This window comes from Macrotis lagotis, chromosome 6 (genome assembly GCF_037893015.1).
Source record: "Macrotis lagotis isolate mMagLag1 chromosome 6, bilby.v1.9.chrom.fasta, whole genome shotgun sequence".
In the NCBI taxonomy this organism is placed as follows: Eukaryota; Metazoa; Chordata; class Mammalia; order Peramelemorphia; family Peramelidae; genus Macrotis; species Macrotis lagotis.
In genome coordinates this window covers 11,186,300-11,211,979 of record NC_133663.1, presented here as the reverse complement: position 1 = coordinate 11,211,979, position 25,680 = coordinate 11,186,300, and the positions used below count along the sequence as shown (strand labels likewise).

Sequence of the window (25,680 nt, the reverse complement as noted above, 5' to 3'; positions counted from 1 at the left end):
AATTATGAAATTCATTATTCTAAGACTTTCCATTATTTTATTCCTTAATAACAATATAAATTTAAAGATGAAGCCTTGGCCTTTACAACCATAAGTTCAACAAATTCAGAACATAGATTCAGAGTTAGAAAGGACATTAAAAATCATGCACACTGCTTCCCTCATCATATAGATGAAGAAGATTGAGACCCCCAAATAAGAAATTCTTTCAACTGCTCAGGTAGAGGCAGGATTGATATCTGAATCTTAGTCTCTTACCCCAAATCTAACACCATTAACCATGGTAATCCCCTGAAGAAAAATTCCTGCTTCACTTGTCTGCTAACGCTTTAGTTTCATCCCTCCTTCCATGGGTATGGAAGATATTTTGCAATTGAAGAATCCCCCTGGAACCAACATAATGTGTCATACCTATGCCTTCCAAAGTAGAATTCTTAGCAAGTGTCTGTTCATGAGCTGTTTCATTGTAAGGAATGTTCATGGGGTGGCTAGGTGGCACAGTGGATAAAGCACCAGCCCTGGAGTCAGGAGGATCTGGGTTCAAATCCGGTCTCAGACACTTAATAATTACCTAGCTGTGTGGCCTTGGGCAAGCCACTTAACCCCGTTTGCCTTGCAAAACCCTAAAAAAATGTTCATGCAGGAGCTAAAAATAATATCCATAGCACAGAGGCATGCTCCACAGTATAGGACACACACAAAAAAGCCCTGGTCTGAGTTTAAAGAACTCAGGTTTAAATCATGCCTCTGATGCTTCCTTCTTGTGGGACCCTAGACAAGTCATTTCTCTGAACTTTAGCTTCCTTATTTGTAAAATGGGACAGCTGGATAGATAAGCAGCTTTGACTATATGACTCGATGATGTTTGGGTCTCAATTTTCTCTTCTGTAAAATGAAACAGACTACGTTCTCTCTTGGATCCCATCTTTATGACCTTCATGGGGTCTTTCTGAAGCTTGAATGAGGAAGGAAGGAAAGAAGGGAGAGAGAGAGAGAGAGAGAGAGGCTTCAATGCCTTCATAGTAGTAGAGAATAGAGGTTGTTTCAGTTTTGGTTTTATTGCCCCAGGTAAGAGAACAAGGTCTGATCTTTAGTAGATGGTTAGTCAATGTTTGTGAGGTGACAGCAAGTTAAGATTTTTCAAACACTTTGCTCCTGACAAATCTGGAATGTTGACTAGGCATCATCCTCATTTTTATAAATGATTAACCTGGAGCCCAGAGGGCTTAGGGGACATGTCCTGGGCCACAGATCCTGGTGGGGTGGCTGAGCCTTGGACACTGCTCTCTTACCTGGGAGTCCAAGAGGCTGACAAGGACCCCATATCAACTTTGACATGGACCCAAAGTGTTTCAAAAAGTCACATACAAGTGTACAATTCATAAAATTTATTTTATCTCATGATTTTCTTATATTTTTGAATCTCCCTACTGGAGCTCCTGTTTACGTTTTCACTTTGTTTCCTTTTTTTCCAAATAGAAATAGAGTCTGAACAAGTCAATAAAATCTAACTCTTCTGATTCCAAGAAGCTCTCTCTAAGGGGATATTGGGGGGCAAAAAGGGAGGGATAGGTGAGGAGAAAGCCTTGCTTCTCCTTGAAGACCCCTTCCTTTAAAGAAATAGTTGAGTTGGGGGAGAGGGCCATAATTGGAAGTCAGAAGTCATTGACTTTCCTTAGTAGATTAAGGGGTGTTGTGTTTGTTTTTGTATTTTTTAACTAAATGTTCAGGAGCAAGAAAAAGATTGGAAAGGGAGGTAATACCAGAGAACTTGAGACTAGGCTGTTTTATTGATCCTGAAGGAGGGAGGGCAAACCCCCTCCAACCCTAAAGGAGAGGGTTCAATAACCTTTAAAAATCAGATTCTGTCACTATAAAGATAAGGAGGATCAAATGAAGCTGTGAAAGTTAGAGAGAAGGAAACAGAAGGAAGAGAAAGAAAAGGAAAGGAGAAAGTTAGGAAAGGGGAGAGAGAGAGAGAGAGAGAGAGAGAGAGAGAGAGAGAGAGAGAGAGAGAGAGAAACTGTCTAGGGACACTGCCTAGTTATTCTTACTTCTTTGTTGAAAAACTCAAACCAATCAGTGCTTGTTGGCACTGCTGCTGTGAGATGCACAGGTTCCTCCCAGGCAGTGTGCTCCTGGCTTCCCAAGCAGCAGGTAGGGTTCAGTCACACGTGCCTGCCCCGATACCGCCACAGAGCCGAGCCATGACCAGTTACCCATTGATTGTGGCCCCTCCGGCCTCCCTGATGAAGCCCCTGTCAATCCCAGATAGACTTCTATTGGGACCTGGACCTTCCAATCTTAGTCCTCGGGTCATGCATACAGGGAGTCTCCAAATGATTGGACACATGCATGATGAAATGTTTCAGGTAAGTGGTGAAAAGTTGATTCCACTATCCCCCTCTAAATGTCTCTTGAAACATGCTGAACTTCAGACTAGAAAGAGATTGGAATCTGAGACTATATTGTATCTGGAGAGGGGAGAGAACTGGCTATGAGTCCTAACTCTGGAACTTTCTTATCTGTGTGAGTAACTTGGCATCACTGGGTCTCAGTTTTCTCATCTTTAAAATGGAGATAACCATATTTGGAGTGCCTCTACCACAGGGTTGCTTTTGGGGGGTGACTAGTGTGGTTTGTTCAAATGAAATAAAAACAAAAATATGACCTACTAACCTCTCAGTTAAATTTCACAGCATCACTTGGAAGCTAGAACTAGAGGGAATATAAAAGCAGTGAATGCAATATCCTCATTTACAGAGAAGTAAACTGAGATCTAATGATCTCGGAATCCTCGAATCCTAGATGTAGAGCTGTCAGTATATAAAGTGCTGGCAAACATTAAGTTAATGTACAAATGACAACTATTTTGGACAATCTGCCTCTACTATGGGGTAGGAACTATCCTAGGTACTGCTGGCACAAAGCAATCAATGAGCATTTTTTATGCTTTCTTAGGTACTGAGGATATAAAGTCAAAAAGCAAAACAGTCCTTTCTTTGAGGGGCTAACATTACATCAAAAGAAATAGCCTAGACATGGAGGCATGGCCACAAAACAGATTCAAGGTGATTTTAGGTGGAGACTGAAAATTGGGGGAATCAGGAAAGGTGCATATGGAAAGGAGCACTTGAGCTGAGTCCTTAAAGAAATGACATTCTAGGAGGCAGAGATGAGACAAAAAGTTCATTTCAGGCATGAAAAATAAATAGTGAGAGATAGAGAGATGGAAATGAAAGGAGGAACATTCTTGAGGGACAACTGATGCTGGTGGTGGTGGTGATAGTGGAAGCAGTCGTGGTGGTGGTGGTGGTGGTGGTGGTGGTTGGTGACAGTAGTGGTGGTGGGAATGATGATGGGAATGAAGGGATTCTTAATCAAATGCCAGTCAGACCAAAAGACTTCTGAGGTCTCTTCTAATTAACAGATTCTATAAATGCATAAAATGAAATAACAGTTGTTAACGGTATATATTGAGGCGGCTAGGTGACACAGTGGATAGAGCACCGGCCCTGGAGTCAGGAGGACCTGAGTTCAAATCTGACCTCAGACACTTAATAATTACCTCTGTGGCCTTGGGCAAGCCACTTAACTCCATTGCCTTGCAAAAATCTAAAAAATAAACAAATAAATAAATAAAGGTATATATCAAGAAGCCTGGGTCCTATAATCTAGCCAATAAACTAAATAAACAACTTGGTATAACTTTCCATCCCTCTCTGGGCCTCAGTTTTTCTCATTTGTAAATTGGAAGAGCCAGACTAGATAAGCTCTCCAATGATTTCCAGTGACTTAATAAGTCTATCCAAATTAATTAAATTGAATTCCTTCTAACATTGGATGTTCCATATAGAAAGTATTTGATGGGTAGTTAATGAGAATAGGTGCAAGTCAAGCAGCCTTCCATTGTTTCTGGCTCTCCAGAAGGGCCAAAAAAGGACTTTTGCCCTGTCTTTTGCCTTTCAAAATCTCATTTTTGAGTCTCTTCTAATTTTCTCTTTTTTTCTCAGCTAAGTAAAGGTTTAACCATTAATTCTGTGACTCGAATGTATAGCATTGGTCATGCTTATTATTCTAAGCTCCTCGCCTTGGTTCATATGATTTAAGGCTAACATCTAAAGTCCAATCTCTTCATTTTCCAGAGGTAGAAATAGAGATCCAAAAGTGTGAGTAATTAACAGGTTGGAATTAACTGAAATCTAATGTTCTACCCCCTACAATTTTATCAGGTGAGAGGAACTTAGGAGACCTTCTGGTCAGAGATTCCTAAAATTAGAATTGGAAGGAATCTTAGAAGTCATTGAATCCCTTATTTGACCAGTTAAGGAACTGAGGCCCAGAGAGGTTCATTGATATGAACTAGGTTCACACAGTTAATATGCATCAGAGGTCAGATTTCAACCTGATCCTTCAATTCCATCACCAGGGCTCTTTCTACTCCCCCATACACTCTGATTCAGAACTGGATGAGACCTTTGACTCTATCTAGTTCAACACTCGTTTTACAGATGAGAAAACTGAAGTCCAAAAGTGAAGTCACTTGGCTAAGGCAACATATTTTCCACATTAGAGTATTTTCTTGGTAAACACACTCTTCCAAACCTTTTCACACTTACTTATTCCAAAGTCATCAACAGAAAACAGTTAAAAAGCTCCATGGGCAATACAAAACCCTCACTTACAGTTTTAAGAAATAAGAAAGGCAGCCATTTGTCTCACTTAGGAATTGTCTATAGGAAAGTTGGAATTTGTTGGTCACTGACCAAAGGGGGGGAGGGAAAAGTGTATGACTATATAGGAAGCTGAGGATGATAGAGATTAAGGGACTTGTCCAGCACATAGCTAATGTGTCCAAGGCAGAATTGGAATTTTGGATTTCCTGACTCCAAGACTAGCATCCTCTTCATTATTCCACCTTACTTGCCAAATAGAGACAACAAAAAGAAAGATAAGACTCGAGATTAAGAACAACCCAGTCTCTTGGATTCAGAATCCATAAAAGGGAGGAGGGTAAAATAAGGACGGAAAAGTAGATTATGGAAAACTGACTCTATTATTAATGAGTCAAATCAGAATCTTCATCACAATAATAATGAGGGAGGCAGGAAGGAGTTTGGATCATAGGGCTCTTTTCTGTTATTCCTCAAATCCCAACAAAAAATGTTGATTCTATCTGCCTCAATGAGATAGTTTATTTTCCTCACAACAATCCTGGTAAAAAGGGAGTAAAACTATTAACGCGCCCATTCTATGACTGAAAAAACTAAGACTCAGAGACATTAGGTGGTGCGTCCATGGTCATAGGTCTAATTAATTTCAAAGTCAGAATTAGAACCCATCTCCTAACTTTAAATCCCTATTATAACCAACATTTGGTTTTCTTTGTCTTTTCAGAAAGTACCTCACTCAGATATGTTTGCTGTACCTCTCTTACTTTCTTTGTGTTCTTGGAGAAATCACACTCTCTCTGACCCTCAGTTTCTTCACAAGGAGATTGAACTAGAGGGGGCTTGAGCATCTCCAGAGTTCTACATCAGTGATCTTGTGGATTGTAATCACACTTATCTCATGGGCTTTTCCTTGTCTTCTCATTAGCAATACACTTCTTTTAGAGAGGAGAATGACAGAGAGGAGAGAAAAACAGATGGATGAGAAGGAGGAGGAGGAGAGAGAAAAAGACAAAAACAAAAAGAGAAGACATAGAGAGGAAAGGGAGAGGAAGACAGAAAGGACAGTGGTTGTATCTGTATTCACTGTCCTGGCTAGCATGGCACATTACATATAAATAACAAATATCTGTCATTGAGAATTTTATGTTCAAATAAAAATAACCTGGTGAGGGTAATGCCCAGTTGGTGGTCATGGAGCATAAATTACTTTTTCCCCCCAAAGGAATGTTTTACCTATAACCTCCTTCTTTTACTTCAGATCATGGATGAGATCAAAGATGGCATCCGATATGCCTTCCAAACTCAAAACAAGCTCACCTTGGCCCTCAGTGGCTCTGGCCACACTGCTATGGAAGCTGCCATATTCAATGTGATAGAACCAGGGGAATCTGTCCTGGTGGGAGTGAATGGCATCTGGGGACAGCGGATAGTGGAAGTTGCTGAGAGGATAGGTAAGTGAACCAACTCTGCCTTAGAGAGAATTACAGACTCAGAACAAGACCGATTGGGTAAGCCACTTTAGAGTAAAGACACCTGAAGAAGAACAGAAGCTAAGTTGAATGAAGGACTTTTCAGAAACTTCCAGTGAGCATAGTCCAACTCCCTTATTTTGTCAATGAGGAGACTATGTAGAATCGCTGTGAATCCCTGCACAAGTGCTATAAATGAACCAATCCCCACCCTTAAGGGACTTGCATGGAACTGGGGTTCTTTATTTTAAGTGATTTGCCTAGGGTTACATGGCTAGTGTCTGAGGTTGGATTTGAATTCAGCTCTCCCTGACTCCAGATCTAGCACTCCATCCATTGTGCCATCTTTTTGCCCACTTTGAGCGTTGAATCCAAATCCCTTGTCTGCCATATTTAAATTTCCTACCTTCCCATAGGGCTAGAGCTGTCATAAATAGCTCTCTTTCCACTACAGAAAGACATTTCCAGGGAGAATAGTAGGGCACATAGTGGTTGATTACCAAAAAGTCCTGCCCAGTCCAGTCTGGAGTCAAACATCTCATCCAGTGACTTTTCACCAAGAACCACTCTCCAGATGGAAAGGTTCCTAAACAGACTGTCCCCTACACCAAGAATGTCTCCATCTTCTAGAGCTTTCTAAAATAAGCTGGTTTGAGACCCCATGGGCCTGGGGGCAGTCATTCCATATGACCAACACCACATTCCAGTATTCCAACTTGACTCAGTAATGGTGGTTCAAAAGAGGGGGAAATGAGATGGAGGAGTACAGCTCACATTGGGTTTAATGATTGATCCTACTGTTTGCTGACATTTCACCACAGTTTCCAGGGTGATGTCTTAGGAGTCCGGTTCAAAAAAGATAGGTCATTGTCCAAGTTCTTGTTAATGGACAACCTAGGATAACCAAAAGGGGAGCTACAGAATTTCTCATGGCAGTGGGATCTTATTGAAAAGTATTCCCCAACTCTCCTTTCCAGATAAGATATGAAGTGAGTGGACACGATTTAAAGTCCATTATTAGCTGGATGACATTGGAAGTGTCCCTTCACGCACTGAGACTCATCTTCCATATCTGGAAAATGGCTACATTGCCTGCATGACTTTTAAATTTACTTCCACTTCTAAATCTATGATCCCATGAATTTAAAAAGGTAACAGAACCCTGTCAAGAAAACTGGGTAATCAACTGGAAGGTCCAGGACTTTCTTGAAAGATGTTATTGATAAACTTCCCAGGAAAAGGATGTCATCACGAGATTCTATTCATCTAACACTTACAGAACTTTAAACACATTGTGTATACTGTATCCTTTGAGCCTCATTCCTGTGGCTATAGGCATTGTCAACCTCATTCTCCAGCTGAGGATATGAAGGCCCAGGGAGATAGGTGTCAGAGGTGGGATTTGAATCTAGATCTTTCTGACTTCAAGACTGGTTTTCCAGCTACATATCTTACCATATTTGATTTTTTTGGCAAGGCAGTGGAGTTAAATGACTTGCCCAAGGTCACACAGCTAGGTCTGAGACAGGATTTGAACTCAGGTCCTCCTGACTCCGGAGCACCACATAGCTGCCCATATCCTACCATCTTGAACCCATGGAATGTGGAGGAAATGTTCAGCAGAATGCTAGTCTTTCATCCCTAAATCACAGTAACACATACAGTCAAGCAAGAAAGATTTAACTCATATTTCTAATGACATAAAGTTTGCAAAGAAATTTCCTCAAAGGCATCTTGGTAAGTACCAATTTTACAGATGAGGAAGCTGAGGCTCAAGGAAATGATTTTCCTAAAGTCACATAATTGCTAATTGTGAAAGTTGGAAATTGAACCTAGTCCCTGCTTGAATGCCAAAAGAATACACAGATAGAAGACAGGTTTTGAGATCCCCATACGGCTCAAATCACCAGCAGCTCCATAGAGCCAAATCAACCATACATATTCAACATCAAAAGCATAAAAGGGAAAAAAAGGGAAGAGGGAAAGAAGATGGGGCCCATGCCTGTCTCTCAGTTTCCTAACCAGAGTAGCAAAGGATCATTCTGTGAGTGTCAGATACTAAGTGTATACTGTGGCTCTGAGATTACAATTTCCCTTTGCCACTCACTTTTCTCTTGAGAAGCAGAAGGATACCAAGTCACAGCAATTCAAGTTAAGCCAGACTTGAGGGTCACCAACTTATTTCAATGATGTTGCTTAGTAATTTCAATCCTATCTGATTCTTTGCAATACCTTTGTGTGGGTTTTCTTGGACAAGATACTGAAGGGCTTTGCCATGTCCTTCTCCAGCTCATTTTACAGATGAGGCAATTGAGGTTAAATAGGATTAAGTGGCTTGCCCAGGATCACACAGCTAGTAAGTGTCTGAGACAGGATTTTGATTTCATCTTCCTAACTCTGGATCTAGTGGGCTGTGCACCATGGCACACCCAGCTGCCCAAGGAGACTGTTCCTTATGCCCACTGAAATGAAGTTAGCAGTGCTTATCACTTGTGTATCATTGGACAAAGAGTTCCTATTTAGAATATCAAGCACCAAGTCGATGTTTACAGATGGTCTAGAAATAGTGTAATGCTCATCACCCCTTGCCCCCTTCTCCTACTACTCTGTTGCCACCTGCAGAAGTAGATGATGTGAAACCAAAAGAGTGGTCAACATTGTGAAGGGAGCATCTGGATGTTGAGGTAGAAGGCCCTCTACCCTCATAGAACAAATCCCACCATGCTGTCAAAGGTAGAAATAACTCACTGAATTGAGGCTGATGGCTTTTCCTTGTTTTGCCTCTGAACTTCTGCCTCCTATATTTCTTCATTCCATTAGGCGCCAAAGTGCACCAAATGGTGAAGGTTCCTGGAGAGTATTACACACTGCAAGATGTGGAGAAGGTAAGTTTTGAACTGGCATCAGCCCATACTCAACCTTATATCAGATAACTGAAATCAGATTATTAGTATTTGGTAAAGGGAGTAGAACAAGAAGAGCCCTAGGGTAGAAGCTTGGGTTCCAACTGTGGCCATGATGTTGATGAACAGTGGGACCCGGACAATCCAGTCCAATTCAATTTAGCTCAATTCAGCAAATACTGGTGAGACACCTCCATATAGAGCACTATGCTGGGCAGTAGGGACAGACATGATGCTGAGATGTTAAGTAATGAGAAGACACAGTGATGGACATGACCTGGATTGGACTTAAGGGTAGAGATGTGCTATCAAATATTTCTTCAGATAGTTTCTATCTGTGTGACCATGAGCAAATATTTAATATTTTTCAGTCTCACTTTCTTTATCTGTAAAGTGGATTAAAAATAGCACCTCCCCCCACAAAGCTGTTGTGAAGATCACGTGAGATAACATGTAAAACACTTTGAAAGCCCATGTTCTGCATAAATGTTAACTACATCATTCTTGGCATTAGTATTGCTCCTGCCTTCTTGAAACTTAAGAGTCTAGTATCAGAATCTATAAAACAAGGAGATAATTATAATTCTAAATAACTCATGATAACTGCATCAGAAAGGTGGCAACAAAGGGAGGTGGCAGGGGAATCATGGTAGCATTCATGGAGGAGGTCATCTTTGAAATGGGTTTCAAAAGATGGTGAAGGGGCAACTAGGTGGCACTGGCCCCGGAGTCAGGAGTACCTAAGTTCAAATCTGGCCTCAGATACTTAATAATGACCTAGCTGTATGGCCTTGGGCAAGTCACTTAACCCCATTGCCTTGTAAAAACTAAAACAAAACAAAATAAAACAAAAAAGATGGTGAAACTCAACATGAATTGCTGAAGAAAGAAAGGGAAGGATATTTCAGACATAGGACACCATGAATCAAGAGAGGGGAGAACATAGAGTATGTTCAAGGGTTGGACATGTTCAGTTGAATCATAGCACAGAATATCCAAAGGAAAAGAATATAAAGAAACATAGATTGAAGGTGAGGGGATCACTAGGTTGTCAAAAACCTGGCAGAGACTGAAGATTACTGAGAAGGCAATGATGTCCTTCATTCTGGAAGATCATGCCATCAGGGAGTTGATGCCATGACAAGCGCGTGAATTGGATTTGTGTGGGGGGAAGGTGTGCTAAGTCACCAGCCTCTCTTTCTCCTCCATAGTCATCTGGGTGTAATGACTAGATATGAATCAGAATGACTGGAGATGGCCCTGGATATGAGACAATCAGAGTTAAATGATTTGCCCATGTTCAAACAGCTTGAAAGTGTCCGAAGCAGGATTCCAGCTCCCATTCTCCTGACTCCAAGGCTGGTGCTCTATCCACTATGCCACCAAGCTGCCTTTGGCAGGGCAATAGGAAAGGCACTGAAGAATTGTGAGTAGTTAAATGACTAGATTAATAAATAAGGAAAGATTAGTTTATCAGGAGTACAAATGATGAATTGAAGATTCAGGTAGTAGAAACTGGCAGACCTATAGGAGTGCCCTATCCAATTCAAAAGAATGAGATTCTGAGCTATTGAGGATCCATGAAAGGGTAGTGCCATCTTGTATCAACTCCTATGTAACTTCTATACTTCTCCCTTCTGTCTTCATGACCTAAAAATCACAATTAAATCTTTGCTGCCATTGCTACTACTCCACTTGGGTCCATTCTCCTTCCCTAGCACTGTCCAAACTAAAATAGCATTCTCTGACTGCTGCTCTTTGTGTACGTTATCTATCCCCACTAGGATAGAAGGTCCTTTGGGGCAAGACTTTGTTTTTATATTTGAGTTCCCAGTGCTTAAAGCAAAATGAAGCAAAAGACTTTTTATTCATTTGTTTAACAGAGGGTTGAATGTGAGAGACATGATGGAGGTAGGAATGACAGGAAGTTGCCCAAATAGAAGGAGTGAAGGAGAGGAAAGTCAGTGATGACACCAAGGTTTTGAACTTGAGAAACCAGGTGAATGGGGGAACACTGACAGAAAAACTGACCACAGAAGGAAGAAGAGTTTACAGGGAAAGATGACAAGTTCATTTTGGGGAAAACAGAGTTTGAGGTGCCACATGATGACCAAAAAGGAACATCCCATAGGCCACTGAAGATCAAGGTCTAAAGGTCAGAATTTAAGGATTTAAGATATCAATGAGGGAGTCATTTGTCAAGAGGTGATGGCTGAAGTCATGGGAATTAATGAGATTATTGGTTCATACAATTTAGTGAGAGGACTAAGGAAGGACATGACCAATGCCTCAGGGAGCACATACCTTAAAAATGTTCCCTTCAAAAATTGTCTTTACATGTAATTGGGTAAAAATAAAATATTATTTTAAAAAATGTAAAGAAATGTTCACTTCACTTCTCTGGACCTGATGGGAAATATGCCTCATTGCCTTCCATAGCTTCTGTGTTGGCTAAGAAAGAGCAATTAATTCACACTCTTTGGAAAGATTATCTTCAATATCATTTTCTTTAGAAAGAATGGGCTGGACTTGGAGTTAAGGAGACATGGATTCTAATTCCTCCTCTGACATTTATTGACTGTGAGACCTGAACAAGTCCATTATCTGAATTTCACTTTCCTCCCTGATCACACCACAGAACTGAAGAGTTAGGAGGATTGTTTTTAACACAGGGCCTGTCACAGAAAAAATAATAATGGTTTGTTTGTGGATTCACCCAGTCATCTCAACTAAGCTTTACATGAATGGAACAAATCTAGCTAGTAGTAATCTAGTTTTTGCTTGGAGACTGACAGGGAGAATATGCCACCTTCCAAGGCAGCCAATTCCAATTCAAGACAGGTGACATTCTTCAAACTTTCCCCCCCATTATATTAAGGTTTACTGGTCTCTTTACAACTCCCCCCCCCCCACACCCCAGTTCTGCCTTCTGGGGCTAAGTAGAGCAAACCTAATGCTACAAATTGGGGTAATAGTATTGACTTCTTATGGTTGTCATGAAGTTCAAATGAGATAGTGTGTGAATTGTTAACAAATCTGAAGATCTTAAATGAATGTCAGTGGTAATTATTATTATGAGAAAGATGATAGTAATAATGGTGGGAATGACCAGAAAGGACAAAGACAAAAAGCTATCATAAGGCAGAGTCTATGAAATGAATAGTTTTGGAGGCTCCCCAAATAACCTTAGCGCTTGCAGGGACTTCAAGACACAAGTTGCCTTCTGGAAGCTAAGATATCATCAGTTCCATCGTGTAAATTGGATTTAATTCAATTCACCAAGAATACATTTAGTACCTGATATAAGATGCTGAGTGAGGTACTGATATAGAGACCAGAATGACTTAGTTCCTGCTTCTTTGGGGTTTACATTCTGCCAATGGACACAACGGCAGTCAAGTCAAAAGAGCAAAATTAACAAAGTATTCTGAGAAAATTTGAGAAGGAAGAACAACTTCCACTGGGAAAGACTGAAAAGGACTTGTGGAAGATTCTAGAAACATGGATATAGAACTGGAAACATCTTGTAGGTCACTCCCTCCCTTTTGTAACCTCATACAGGTGAGGAAATTTATCTTTCTCTCTCTGTTCTCTCTCTCTGTTCTCTCTCTCTCTCTCTCTCTCTCTCTCTCTCTCTCTCTCTCTCTCTCTCTCTCTCTCTCTCTCTCTCTCTCTCCCTCCCCCCAGGGTCTGACTCAACATAAACCTGTTCTGCTCTTTCTCACCCATGGAGAATCCTCCAGTGGAATACTCCAGCCCTTGGATGGATATGGTGATCTTTGCCACAGGTTAGTCCCACAGATGCTCTGGATAAAGTGAGATGGCTATTAGTCTCCCAGATGCCTTGCCTTAGTTTGTAATCCACTTACCTCTCACAATCCACCCCTTCAGCTTTTGGGAACATTGCCTTGGTTAAGTTTTGTGAACCATTCCCTGACAGAGTTCCAGAATACTTAACAGAAATTTATTTGAAGGACATTTTGTGGTTCACAATATGGGCACCATGGGCTACATGGCCTAGTTTCTTGAAGCACAGTAAACTCTGGAATCTAATATGGCCAGGTAAGGGGTTTCTTTGTGAATTCGATGTCCTGGTTAAAAATGGATAAATCTACATACTAGACCCAGATCATTCATTCTCTAAGAATTTAAAAGGTATTAAAGATCAAAACAGCACTAAAACTTTTGGGACTGTGTGAACTTGTGTGTATTTATACATGTACCTTCACGTATATCTATACATACCTTCCCTAGTTGCATATATGTATAATACATGCCAACTCTTTTAAAAAAATTATCTTATTTGATCCTCACGTCAACTCTATGAAATAGGTGCTGTTATTATCCCCAATGTACAGTTGAAGAAACTAAGACAGACAAAGCTTAAATGACTTGCCCGGTGTTACACAGCTAGAAACTGTCTGGAACCAGATATGCATTCATCTTCCTGATTCAGATCCAGAGCACTTATCCACTCTACCACCTAGTTACCAATGGACAAGTCACTTGATGCCTTAGTTTCCTTCTCTGTATATTAGGAATATTAATGCCTCTAATAACTACCCCAATGGAATATGAGAACATCAATGGTGATAAGGGATCCACAGTATTTTGTGGTAGAAAGGTCAGCTAGTCATACCTGTTTGCATGGACTTTGCTCTTTCCCTTTGTCAGGCATAATTGTTTACTCCTGGTGGACACTGTAGCCTCATTAGGGGGAGCTCCAGTTTACATGGACAAGCAAGGTAAGAGCCATGCAGGGGTCCCTCTTAATTCCTACAGTGATGAGATTGAGTTTCCAGATGCTGACAGATGAGTGAGGGTTGTAGAGATTCCTGAATGATAAGGTTGAACCACAGAGAGATTCACCTGGCCCATTATAGTTGACTCTGCTGTCTACTGTGAAGACTGAAATTTGCTCATGGTCAATCCTCCTTTCTTTGTGGTTCCTTTTAAATAAGAATTTCTTAATTAAGGAAGGGGAGATTTACAGTAGCAACACTACCCATTAACAAAACTAAATTACTCAGACTAGATGTTAAAACTTTTGGAAAGCAAGTCTCTGAGGGACTAAAACCTAATGGAGGAGAGAGGACATGGGAAAGTGTGAAGCATGGACATTGTCCAGTGGGAACACATTTTGGTGAGTTTCCAAGGTGGGGATCTTTGGAAAGGCAAATATTGGGTAAGGATTGCTGTAGAAAATGGACACTAAATGAGCGAGGCATGGTCATCAGGTATCATTAAGGAAGAAGACTAAAGCTGTCTAGACTGGGAAATAGTCACCGATACTTTGCTTTTCCCCCCACCCCAAATTTTGTTTGAAGGCATTGAAAAAGAATACTGGAAAGAATTTCCCTAAGTGATCTAAGCCTGAGTCCTTAGGGAGAGAGATCTGAAACACCAAGTATCATTTCTACAGGGCAAGGGACAAATGCCACTCAATTTCTTCTCTCTGTTAACGTAGGCATTGACATCTTGTACTCTGGCTCTCAGAAAGTCTTAAATTCCCCCCCTGGAACCTCCCTGATATCCTTCAGTGAAAAAGCCAGGTAAGCTTTTTGTTTCACCATCTCTTTTTCTTTCCCATTTTCCTTCCCATTTCATTGATATCCTGGCACACTTCCTAACCCTTGTGAACTCCCCCTAGAAACAAAGAGTAACCATAAAGTAAACTAGACTGACAAAGTAAACCCGACTGAATGCACATGAACTATCCTCCACCAGGAGCTCTTCAGCTCTCTCTTGCTCAAGAAGAATGTTTCATTCTCTTTTTCTTTGAAACCAAGATTTCTTATTGTGATTAGTTTGAGTTCAGTTATCCTCCTTTATATTATTGTAACCACTAGAAATGTTCTGAATTCCTCTGTTTTCATGACTTTGCACAAATCTAACCCCCTTTCTTCAAATTCTTCAGTCATCATTTCTGGAGTCAAGATAATTTTGAGTTATATTTGTGTCATCAGTACATTTATTTAGCATTTACTTTGTTGTATAGACTAATTTCACATGCTACAATTTCCTCTATGTCATACAATTTCTTCAGGCATCCCTGAATAAACACCCATTTTGTTTATAGCATTTTTGTGACCACAACAAGAGATACTATGAATATTTTGTTACATATCTGACCATTGGTTTTGATATTAACTTCTTTGGGGGAGGGATATTCCCAATAACATACTCACTGGATATGATGACTTTTCTCACATTATTCCAAATTGTTATTAAGAATGGAAAGACTAATTCTTAGTGCTATCTTGATAGTCATAGACCCTCCAACATTGTCTTCCTATTTTCTTCTTTTTTTTGGTGTGTGTTTTTTTAACTGTATTATGATTTTCTGGGTGTGAGATTCACCTCAGAATTATGGTAATTTAGATTTCTCTTATTAATATTGTGAAACATTTTTCTCCAAATATTGAACATCTGCATTTCTTCTTATGACAACTGTTTGAAATTTGAGAAATTCAACCCCCATTATCTTGTCACACAGCTAAATGTCTTCTCCACAGTCCAAGGAACAGTCCCTTGCCTCTCCCAGCTGCTGGCCTCAGAGTGAGTCAATCTGGTTGGTAGCCCAAATCAGCTTTCAAAGTTGGGTGTCCTAGGAATATCTTGTAGTTATGCTTAAAGTTTTAAAAATTCATGAAAGGCCATAAATATCTAAAGAAAAGAAAATATTTGTTTTGGTAACACAACTCTTTTACTCACATCCTCATGAATGGGACCATTCACTTGGATGGATTATAAAATTGCTTGGGCATTCATCAGCTGAATCAATGTAAAAATGAACTATTATGAACCTTTGAACATTTAATTAGACTCAGCAGGAGAGGGCTGTTAAGTTTTTAGTCATTTCCATGCTATATCCTTCAAAGGACTACTCGGAAATGACAAAAATCCCCAAACTCATTAATTTGTGGCTAGTGGGTGTGTATATGACATTCTGGGAACTCATGGGCATTCAAATCACCTTCTGAAAACCATGCCACCCAGTTTCTCCATTCGGGGTCATTGCTCAACATCCTCATACTAAATGATAATCTTTGTTTAGGCAGGGGGAGACCCAAAGTCCAATGGTCAAAGTTGACAAGGTTAAAGAATGGAGATTTTTATTAATGTCTTCTTGTTCAAAGTATAAGAACCCCCTTCCTGGAACACATATGCTACAGTTGGACCATGAGGACCCCTCTTTGAGAGAAGATAAATGAGGGTACTCACCAGGGACACTATCCTGAGTATGAAGGATTGAGTCTTGGTTGGTAGATCTCTGAGCCGTACCCTTAGTTCTCTAGAGAGAACCAAGAATATTAAAACTGAGAAATCAAGAAAACATAGAAGCAAGAGGCTCTGACTAGGATTCATAGAGGGGAAGCCTGTACATTTGGGGGGATCCTCAAGGGAATTATGGGGCTCTAGATGAAGAAGAAATCATGTAACTCAAGGGATGACAATAGCTGCAGAAAGAAGGAGAGAAAGGACAATTCATGGCCAAGATGAGAAGTCCAGAAATTAGACTTGGAAGCAATAGAGAGGTAATAGAGAGTAAGCATGGGGCTTCTGGAGAAAAAACAAAATTCTGGCACCCAGATGTCTAAACATAGAGAAGATGCTCTAGACCAGTCTTGATTCCCTGGACCAGTTCCGCATCCTCTGTACTTGTCACTTTCTCTGTCTCTGTTTCTGACCTCTCTCTCTCTCTCTCTCTCTCTCTCTCTCTCTCTCTCTCTCTCTCTCTCTCTCTGTGTGTGTGTGTGTGTCTGTGTTTCTGTCTCTCTGTCTATCTCTTTGTCTCTCTGTCTCCCTCTCTCTCTCTGTCTTTCTACATATCTAAGTCTCTTTGTCTCTATCTCACCTTACCCCTCCCTTTGTATGTATATGAATATGTTTATTTAAATGATATACACACACATAAAATATTCATTCACATATTGATGTCTATATATTTAGCATCTGTCATACTCTTGTTACCAACACCAGTCTCTGCCTCTAACCCCAATTTCCCAGTTCAGACTCTACCCTGCCCCAGACTTTCTCTCCCAGGAAGTGTATATGTAAAACTTGTGTATACACATACTCCTTCAAAGAGAGAGAGAGAGAGAGAGAGAGAGAGAGAGAGAGAGGTCCAAAGGGAGAGAAAAGCTTGGGTTCTTTGTCCCTCAGAGAAGTGAAAGGGTCATTTGTTCGCTATTTCAAGGATCTTGTTGTAGCCTCTCAAGGCAGATGGCACAGTACTTCTCTCTTCCTACAGTCTTCTCTCTGGCTTATATCTTGGTCCCTTTACAAAAGCCTAGATTATACTCTGGTTGGGATGCTCCTTCCTTACATGTCATGAATCCCCTAACTCCCTTCAAGGCTTCACTCGAATGGACTTTTTGCTGATTCTCCCAGGTGTTAGTGTATCCCGACTCCTTCCAACATTGCATGTTTATTTTGTACCTATCCTTGTGTTCATTAATCTATCCAATATCTCCATCCAATAGGTCTCACTGTGGAATCTGAGTTTTCAGGATTGAAGACAGTGTCGGACCCATAGAAGGGGCTTTTTAAGCGCTGATTAAAGGATTAGTCAATTGATTTCTAGTTGGTGTGGCTAGCCTACTTCTCTCATTCTGAGTATCTTTCTAGGAATCTGAGAAGATCTCACCATGTCAGAAAACTCACTCCCTTTAGCAACTAAAGTGTCCTTTTCCTGAAGAAGTGGCTAGACCTTCCCTGAGATGGGATGGGCTCAAGCTCCAGATGAGTCTGGCAGTAGGGTGGACAGAGGAGGGTTTGAGATTTCCAGAGCCCAAGTCAACTGGTCTCAGGTACTCCATGCCAGAGATATAGATGTTCCCCACACTAGCACTTCCTAGAAGTTGCAAGAAAACAATTTTCTGCCAGTATCTCCACTTTCTCACTCTCTCTCTCTCTCTCTCTCTCTCTCTCTCACAAACACACACAAATTCCCCAATGGAAATTGTGTAAAACAAAAAATGTCATACTAATTCTTAGGAGTAGCTTTTCCAACATTACTGGTGCCCCCCACCCCAGCAGCAAAATTAAGGTTAGATATCCCATCGAATCTGTTTCAGCTCTTCCTGGGCCTAAGTTTTACCTGATAACAGCACAAAATTCCATTCTGGTGTATTGAGTCATTATGGTCTATTGTTGCTTGTAAAGCAGGATTGGCAATTTTCTTGGTAAAAAGAAAGGACCATGGACAGGTGACTGATTGCTTGGAACCGTTTAATAGTGCTGATCAAAGGTTGAATGTTGAGTTTTCTTTTCTCTTTTCTTTTTCCTAGAAATAAGATTTTTAATCGCAAGGTAAAACCTGTTTCTTTCAATTTGGATATGAAGTGGCTGGGCAACTTCTGGGGTTGTGACAACAATCCAAGAATGTAAGTACTTGAGGTTTATGAACTCTGGTCCCTATGTTTCCATAGCAAGAATGTACCCTTAGGAGGCAACTAGGGGTGCAGGGAATAGAGCACTGGCCCTAGAGACAGGAAGACCTGAGTTCAAATCTGACCTCAGACACTTAATAATTACCTATCTGTGTGACCTTGGGCAAGTCATTTAACCCCATTGCCTTGCAAAAACCAAAAGAATGTATACTTAGAAATCTATCTCTTTCTATGTTGCCCAATAGTAAAAGTAAATTCATCAAATTTAGAATTGGGGAAGACTTTAGGGATTTACAGTTTATAGGGCTGCAAATAAGGGCACACATGGAGTAATTAACTGGCTTTCACTTTTCACTTTTCAAAGAGGACCCTGGCCTAAACACCTTTCCAAAGAATCACCTAAATATAGACACTCCCAGATGTAGGTTAAACACCTAACATGAGATCTCATAAAATAAATAGAAAGACAGAGACAAACAGAGACAGTGACAAAGAGACAGAGAGGAGAGAAAGAGAAAGAGGGAGGGAGGGAGGGAGGGAGGGAGAGAGAGAGAGAGAGAGAGAGAGAGAGAGAGAGAGAGAGAGAGAGAGAGAGAAGACAGAAGACTTGGGGGGGTGACATGGTATTTAGTTTTGAGTGGATGAAAGGCTGACAGGCAGAAGAGAGATTTTGCTTCATCCTGCTTGGTCTCCAGGCTAGAACATGATGCAATGGGTGTGTCATGGGAACCTAGAGTTAGACAGGAGAAGGATCTTGGAGGCATCTGACCCAGCTTCCTAAAGTTCTAGGGAGGAAGCAAATATAGGATTGACATCAGGAGATGCCTCCCCAAAATCAGGGCTATTCAAGAGTAAACCCACTTTGTAGGTGGTCAGATGGTTTCCTTCTTCAGAGGTCTTCAAGCAAAGAATGAATGATCACATATGAATTGCATTGTAGAGGAGACCCTTAATTGAGCATTGACTGAACTAGATAACCTCTGAGGTCCCCTTCATCCCCATGGTTCTGTGGTCCTGTGACTCAATGGATCATACCCCCTCTGAGATTGGGATATCTGCTGCCATCATGTACCCATCACTGAATTATGTGTCACCTAATGTCTTCCAGGTATCATCACACCACCCCAGTCATCAGCCTCTTTGGCCTTCGAGAGAGCTTGGCCCTGTTAGCTGAAGAGGTAAGCACCTTCTCAGTAGCCCAACCTTGGTAGAGGTGGGGAAGACTGAGAGAATAGAGGAAAACTTTGATGAAAAAAACTTTACCTTTCTTCTGCAGTTTTGTTCATCTGGAGCTTTTCTGGGAGGGGTTTGGATTGTATTCTATTCCCAGACAATTATGGACTCTTAATGTATAACCAGGAGAGGTAGATTATGGTGAGCAGGGAGCTGACCTTCATGGCAGGTGTCCTGGGTATCCTGGGAACCTCATTAACCTCTCAACACCCCAGGAAGCACTCAAAAATTTTATCAGCTGCATGCAGACTGACACTTTTTTAGACAAGGCCAATGTGAGAATTTGTCTTGCTTGATTCTGAATATTTATTGAAAAAGGTTCTTCTCCTCCCCCCCATCTCCATGGCATTGGGCTAAGAGGGAAAGAAAATAAATGATCATTAATTGAAAAATAATAATTAAATTAAACTAAAGCATTTGATAATCTCAGGAGTTCCCTAGACTGATAAAATCATAGATTTGGATCAATATGATGAATTAGGAATACTAGGTGGAACCTTAGGAGACACGCCATTCATTCTAGTTTAGTGGATGAAGCGCAAATCTAAGAGGCAGCCAGACCTGAGTCCAAATCCCTACCTCAAATTCTTCCTAGATCCATGACCCTGGACAAGTAACTTAGTTACTCTCTGCCTCAGTTTCTCCTTCTATAAAATAAGGATATTAGTTACAACAAGATGTTGTGAGAGTGAATTGAGATAATAGATGTCAAACATTTTGCAAACCTTAACATATGATCTAACTGTTGGTTATTGGTGTTCCCACCATCATCCTGCTGCCTTTAGAAAGAAATCTAAAGAGTACCCCATGGCTCAACACAGATTTAAAACAGAAAGGACCTGTAAGGCCATCTAGATGGCTAAGACTTTCCTGAAGAACATGCTGATATAAAGAGAATGGAGAGATGGCCACAGTCTAAAGAGTTCTGAGGAATTTTATTTCCCACAGTCCATCCCCCTTTAAGGTCTTCCTAAGAATGATATGCTCTGTTGCCCTGTGAGATGCCCCATTCTCATTGCCTGCCATAGACTCATCTTTAGACAAAAGTGTCTTCCGTTAAAGGCTAAGTCTGTTTTCTATCCTGGTATTTTTGTAATATGGTGGTTTTCCTCCCAACATCCCCCATCTTCTCCAAATCTGTTCCCAGCATTGATCCTAACTGAACACAATATTCTAGCTTAGGGGTTTACACCCCCCCAAAGATCACAAGCATCTTTCTGGTCTCTGCCCCTCTGACTCACCCTCTGAATTGGTTGACATTTTTAAAAAATCACTGAGAGTCATATGAAAATAAATCATTCATAGTTTATGGCCCAGGCAGCCTGGATATGAATGGCTGGATGGGCTAGGAAAAGAGGAAGTTCTGGGAAAATGGAACAGAAACTCAGGCGGCTGTGAAGGATACAGGATTGGTGCTGCCTAGTGAAGGAGAGGGTCACACTCATGGTACCCCCAGAACCAGGTTCCCCATAGTGTAACTCCCTTGGGTTGCTGGGAAGGTGATAGGGGATGATCCCAGAAAGGTCTTTAGAAAGAAATCTAAAGAGTACCCCCATGGCCTAACACAGATTTAAAACCAGAAAGGACCTGTAAGGCCATCTAGATGGCCAAGACTTTCCTGAAGAACATGCAGATATAAAGAGAATGGAGAGATGGGCATTCTCCCAAAGTCTACTCCAGAGGGCCACCTTGATGAGCAGGGAAAGGAGATTGAAAGAAAAATGGCCCACATCTCCATTTTTTTTTGTCTTGGGGGAGGGTGGTTGAGAGGAGCAAGGAATTCAGAGTCAAAGGGTCAAGGCATGAATCCATTTTTTCTTCACTTTTCTGGGCCTCGGTTTACTCCTCTGTAAAATGAGGGCATTAGACTAGAGGGTTTTCAAGGTCCTTCCTGACTTTAAATCTATTCTCATTCTCTTTTTCTTCTCCTCACTGTTTCCTTTCCCTCCATTTCTCTCCTTTTTCCTCAGTCTCTTTCTATGTCAGACCATTAAGAATACCAAGGTCCACTGTGATTCTGGGATTGTCAGTCGTTGAAGCGGAGAGGACCTTAGCTTTCCTCATCCCTTCTCTGTGGGAGCTCCTTTTCCTTCCCCATAACCTTCTATGCAGCTGTAGACACTCAAGGTCTTCTTTTTTCTGTTCAGGGCCTAGAGAAGAGCTGGAAGAAACATCGAGAGGCCACGAACTACCTGTACCAAGAGCTGCAGAAGCTAGGCCTCCAGCTCTTTGTGAAGGAGCTGGTAAGGCCAAGGGCTGGGGGTCTGGTGGGGCAGAGACCCTTCACTTAGGGAGAGAGTTCTCACCTGCTGCCACTTTGGAGTTCAATGCCCTCATAATGGATAAATAGTGGGGCCTCGCTCAGGGCTGTGGAAAGAAAATAACAAGGAAAAGAAACCTGCTCTTGTCCTCAAGGGGCTTCCAGTTCAGTGAGGGATTGGGGAAGGCCTTTGACAAGCAGCTTGGTGAATTGAACAGTTTGTAAGCCAGAGCCAGAAGAGAAGGTGTCTAATCCTGGCTCCCCAACTACTTCTCAATGAATGGATTAAGGAAGCCCTGGGTTCCAGTCCTACCTCTGATACCAGCTGTGGGTGTCTGGATCTGGATCAATTGCTTCACCTCACAGGCTCAATCATTAAAAGCAATAAAAACCCTACAAAATTCTATTATAAATTCTATTATGATGACTATTATTATAATATCATCCCAGACATCAACCTGCCTGTCTTTGAAAGGAGACATATGCCCATAATGCCTGCCTCCAGGGAAGCCGAGGCTGGGCAATCATTTAATTCTGGGCTGCAGTCATAGGCAGACTTCATACTATTTGGCCTTGGTATGGTGAAACCCCGAGGACCCGGGAAGGGCTGATAGAAGAATGGGGACAGTCCTTCAGAGGGGACAAACCTGTCTCAGTCTCAGTTGGATCAGGGGCATCTCCCATGCTAATCAGTAGGGGTGAGGGAGCAAATCTGAGTAGCCCCTGGAATTCAGTCCCTGGGAGATGAGAATACCCAGTCTTTACAAAGAAAAAGAAAATGACTAACTAGGAAGTACGTAACCCTGCAAACCTTAAAATCACCATAGAAGTTGTTTTTATTAGCAGCAGTAGCGGCTGTAGTAGAATGGATGGAGAATCCAGGAGGATCTGGATCCCTTGACTCAGAGGTGTCAAACTCATATAGAAACTGGGGGACACTGATCTGTATCTAAGGGGCCTTGTGGGCGGTGTATTAACTCAGTTTTCAAATAAAACATTATCTATGTTTTCTTGTATTTTAAAATACATTTTATTAAATATTTTCCAATAACATTTTAATCAGGTAAGGGTTCAGGAGGTGCAGAGGGTCTCATGTCTGAGCCCTCTGCTCTACCATCCACCAGGTGTGTGATCCCAAGGTAGGCAAGCCTCTCAGAGCTCTCCATCACTAATAGACTCTAGCTTGCTCTACAAAAACACTGACTTGCCTTAGTGGACCCTGGACCAGTGAAATCCTCCAGCCAGCCCCTTTTCCTAGCCTACACCAAGTTATTATCCATAGCCAGAGTCAAATTAAGAGTCCGAGAAAATTCCCTCCGACCAGAACGATAACTAGGATTGGCCACCAGAGCCTTGTCTCAGGACACTGAAATTTAGAAATCAAAAAACTTACAACTACAGCACCCATTCAGCAACTGAACTTCATTCAGCAACTGATCCTCATGGATCAGTGTCCTGGAGTCTCTTCTCCAGTCTCCCAAGGATCAGGCCCTTTTCTCATCAACTGAACTTATCATTAAAACTTGATTCCTTTGGTGCTACTGGATGAAGGACTCAGAGTTGCCTATCACCCACCTTCTGGCCTCAGCAGACCCAGCGGAGGATCACTCTGGAAAACACAGCCCTAAGTGACCCAACGTGTGGCCTCTCCCTTCTGATCCCCTAGAGACATGCAGATGGGGTCCTGTGAACAGGTTTTGTTTTCCAGGAGGCGAGGTTACCCACAATCACCACAGTGGCTGTGCCTCCAGGATACCACTGGAAGGACATCGTCACCTACATAATAAAGAAGCATGACATAGAGATCACTGGAGGCCTGGGACCTTCTGCTGGACTGGTAAATCTGGGAGGGCAGGGCCAGTGGGCCCTAACACCTGACCATGGAGCTCATTGGGCTCCACGCTTGCATGTGGATCAGAGAAGCCTTCCACCCCTCAGCCACGGTACAGTGAAAAGGGTTTTGGATCTGGGGTCACAGCAACTGAGCCTCAGTTTCCTCATCCGTAAAATGTGAAGGTTGGACTGGATGATCTCCAGAGTCCTTTCTGCTCTAAACTACAATCCTAAAATCTAGGTTTCTATGTTGAAGTGAGGGAAACTCCAGATATCTGTGAATCCTCAGTTTGTGTGTTTGTGTGTGAGAGAGCTCCAAAGAATCACAGAATCTCCGAACTGGAACTTCGGAGGTCATCCAGTCTAAATCAGACCTGACCCAGAATGTCCCCAGCTCCACCAGCAGGAAGTTATTCTCATTCTACTTGCCGGCAGAACCTACTACCCCCCTCCATATTCCATTCTGCTCTGGGGCAGAGTGAATAAGAAAGACAACAGTAGTGATAGAGCTGGGGTTTAGCTAGAGCATTCAGGTTTGTGGAGCACTTTACAAGGGGCGTCTTCTTTGTGTGAAAGAAGCTATTATTATCCCCATTTTACAGATGAGGAAACTGAGAAACAGAACAGATAAATGACTTGCCCAAGGTCTTTCAGTTAGTTAGTCAGAGGCAGATTGGAACTCTACTCCTACCCTAAGGTGGAACTCCATGCTCAGCAAGGTCAGTTTGACTGAAATGCCCAACACACAAAAGGGAGGGCTGCCATAAAGAAGCCAGGAGGATAGATAATGCTACCCCTCCACAGGGATCTTGATGTGTTCTTCTGCTCTTGTCCATCATAGGTGCTGAGGATTGGTCTCCTTGGGTGTAACGCCACCAAAGCCAACGTGGACCGAGTCATCCTGGCCTTGAAGGATGCCCTGCAGCATTGCCCCAAGAACAAGCTATAAGGGGTCCAACCCCCTCCCCACTATCTCATTGGAGTGGACTGGGTTGGGTGTGAAACTAAAGGAGCAGGATCCATAGAAGGAAAAGGGGGAATGTGCTCTTGAAAAAGGGAGAGAGGACAGGCAGTGTAATAGGGTCTGGGGGTCCCCTTTCTGCTCCTTGTCTTTGTGGGACCTCCTTTTGTTCTGGCAGTATCTCCTCCTCATATAGGCCAGTTATCTCTCCATCCTTTTTCTATAGAACTCAAAGTCCCAAATGAATGAAAGATGACCTTTGCAAATTCTGATTTCTTGGGGGTCTTCTGGGACTGGAAAATTGGTGTCGGTTCAACCCATTCCTCTGTCTTCCTTTCATTAAAGAACCAGTTTGGTCCATCCTGGCCTTTCTTGTCTCTTTGTCGACCCAGCCCAGTCCTCTCTACAAAGAAGACTAAACAAAGTGATCCATATAACAGTGATCAAAGTCCCCACAGAATGATCTCAGGAGATCCAAGAGACCTGAAAAGGGCTTTCAATGACTATTGAACTTACAGCCGCAGCTCTCAGTCTGAGATCGAGTAGTCCACGAGAAGCTCATGGAGGGCTTATCTGGAAAGAACCAACCATATGGATCTACCAAAATGGAAAGCCACCAATTTCTATTTTCTTTTTTCCCTGCACACACACACAATGACTACAGTGCACAGGGTTTACTCAAAGCTGGTGCATTTGAAGACTGAAAAGGATTGAGAACCCCTAGGGAAGAGTTTAGAACAAATGGAGTTCCACAGGGACCCACCCAAGAGCAAATGTGGGTCTGTACACCCACACTTGACTCTTGGGTTGGCCCCTGTTGAACTTAGTCTGCCCCTTTCCCCAGCAAAGGTGCCATCCACCCACTGACCCTCCATCAGACACCATGAAGACACGTTAGGTAAGACACTGGTCTTGGAGTCAGGAAGACCTGGGTTCAAATCCCTCCTGAGACC

The 25,680-nt window shown here is 41.9% G+C and overlaps 1 protein-coding gene across 1 annotated transcript; it reads left to right on the top strand.

Annotated features, from left to right (window-relative positions):
- The first annotated feature begins 1,890 nt into the window (after window positions 1–1,890).
- AGXT (alanine--glyoxylate aminotransferase) lies at window positions 1,891–25,087 on the top strand. The gene is made up of 11 exons (XM_074190733.1): window positions 1,891–2,372; window positions 5,932–6,124; window positions 8,963–9,027; window positions 12,733–12,833; window positions 13,720–13,790; window positions 14,513–14,597; window positions 18,339–18,434; window positions 19,549–19,618; window positions 21,821–21,916; window positions 23,642–23,770; window positions 24,608–25,087. Exons 1-11 carry the CDS (start codon window positions 2,109–2,111, stop codon window positions 24,713–24,715), a joined length of 1,278 nt encoding a protein of 425 aa, XP_074046834.1. The 5' UTR covers window positions 1,891–2,108; the 3' UTR covers window positions 24,716–25,087.
- Window positions 25,088–25,680: the final 593 nt, after the last annotated feature.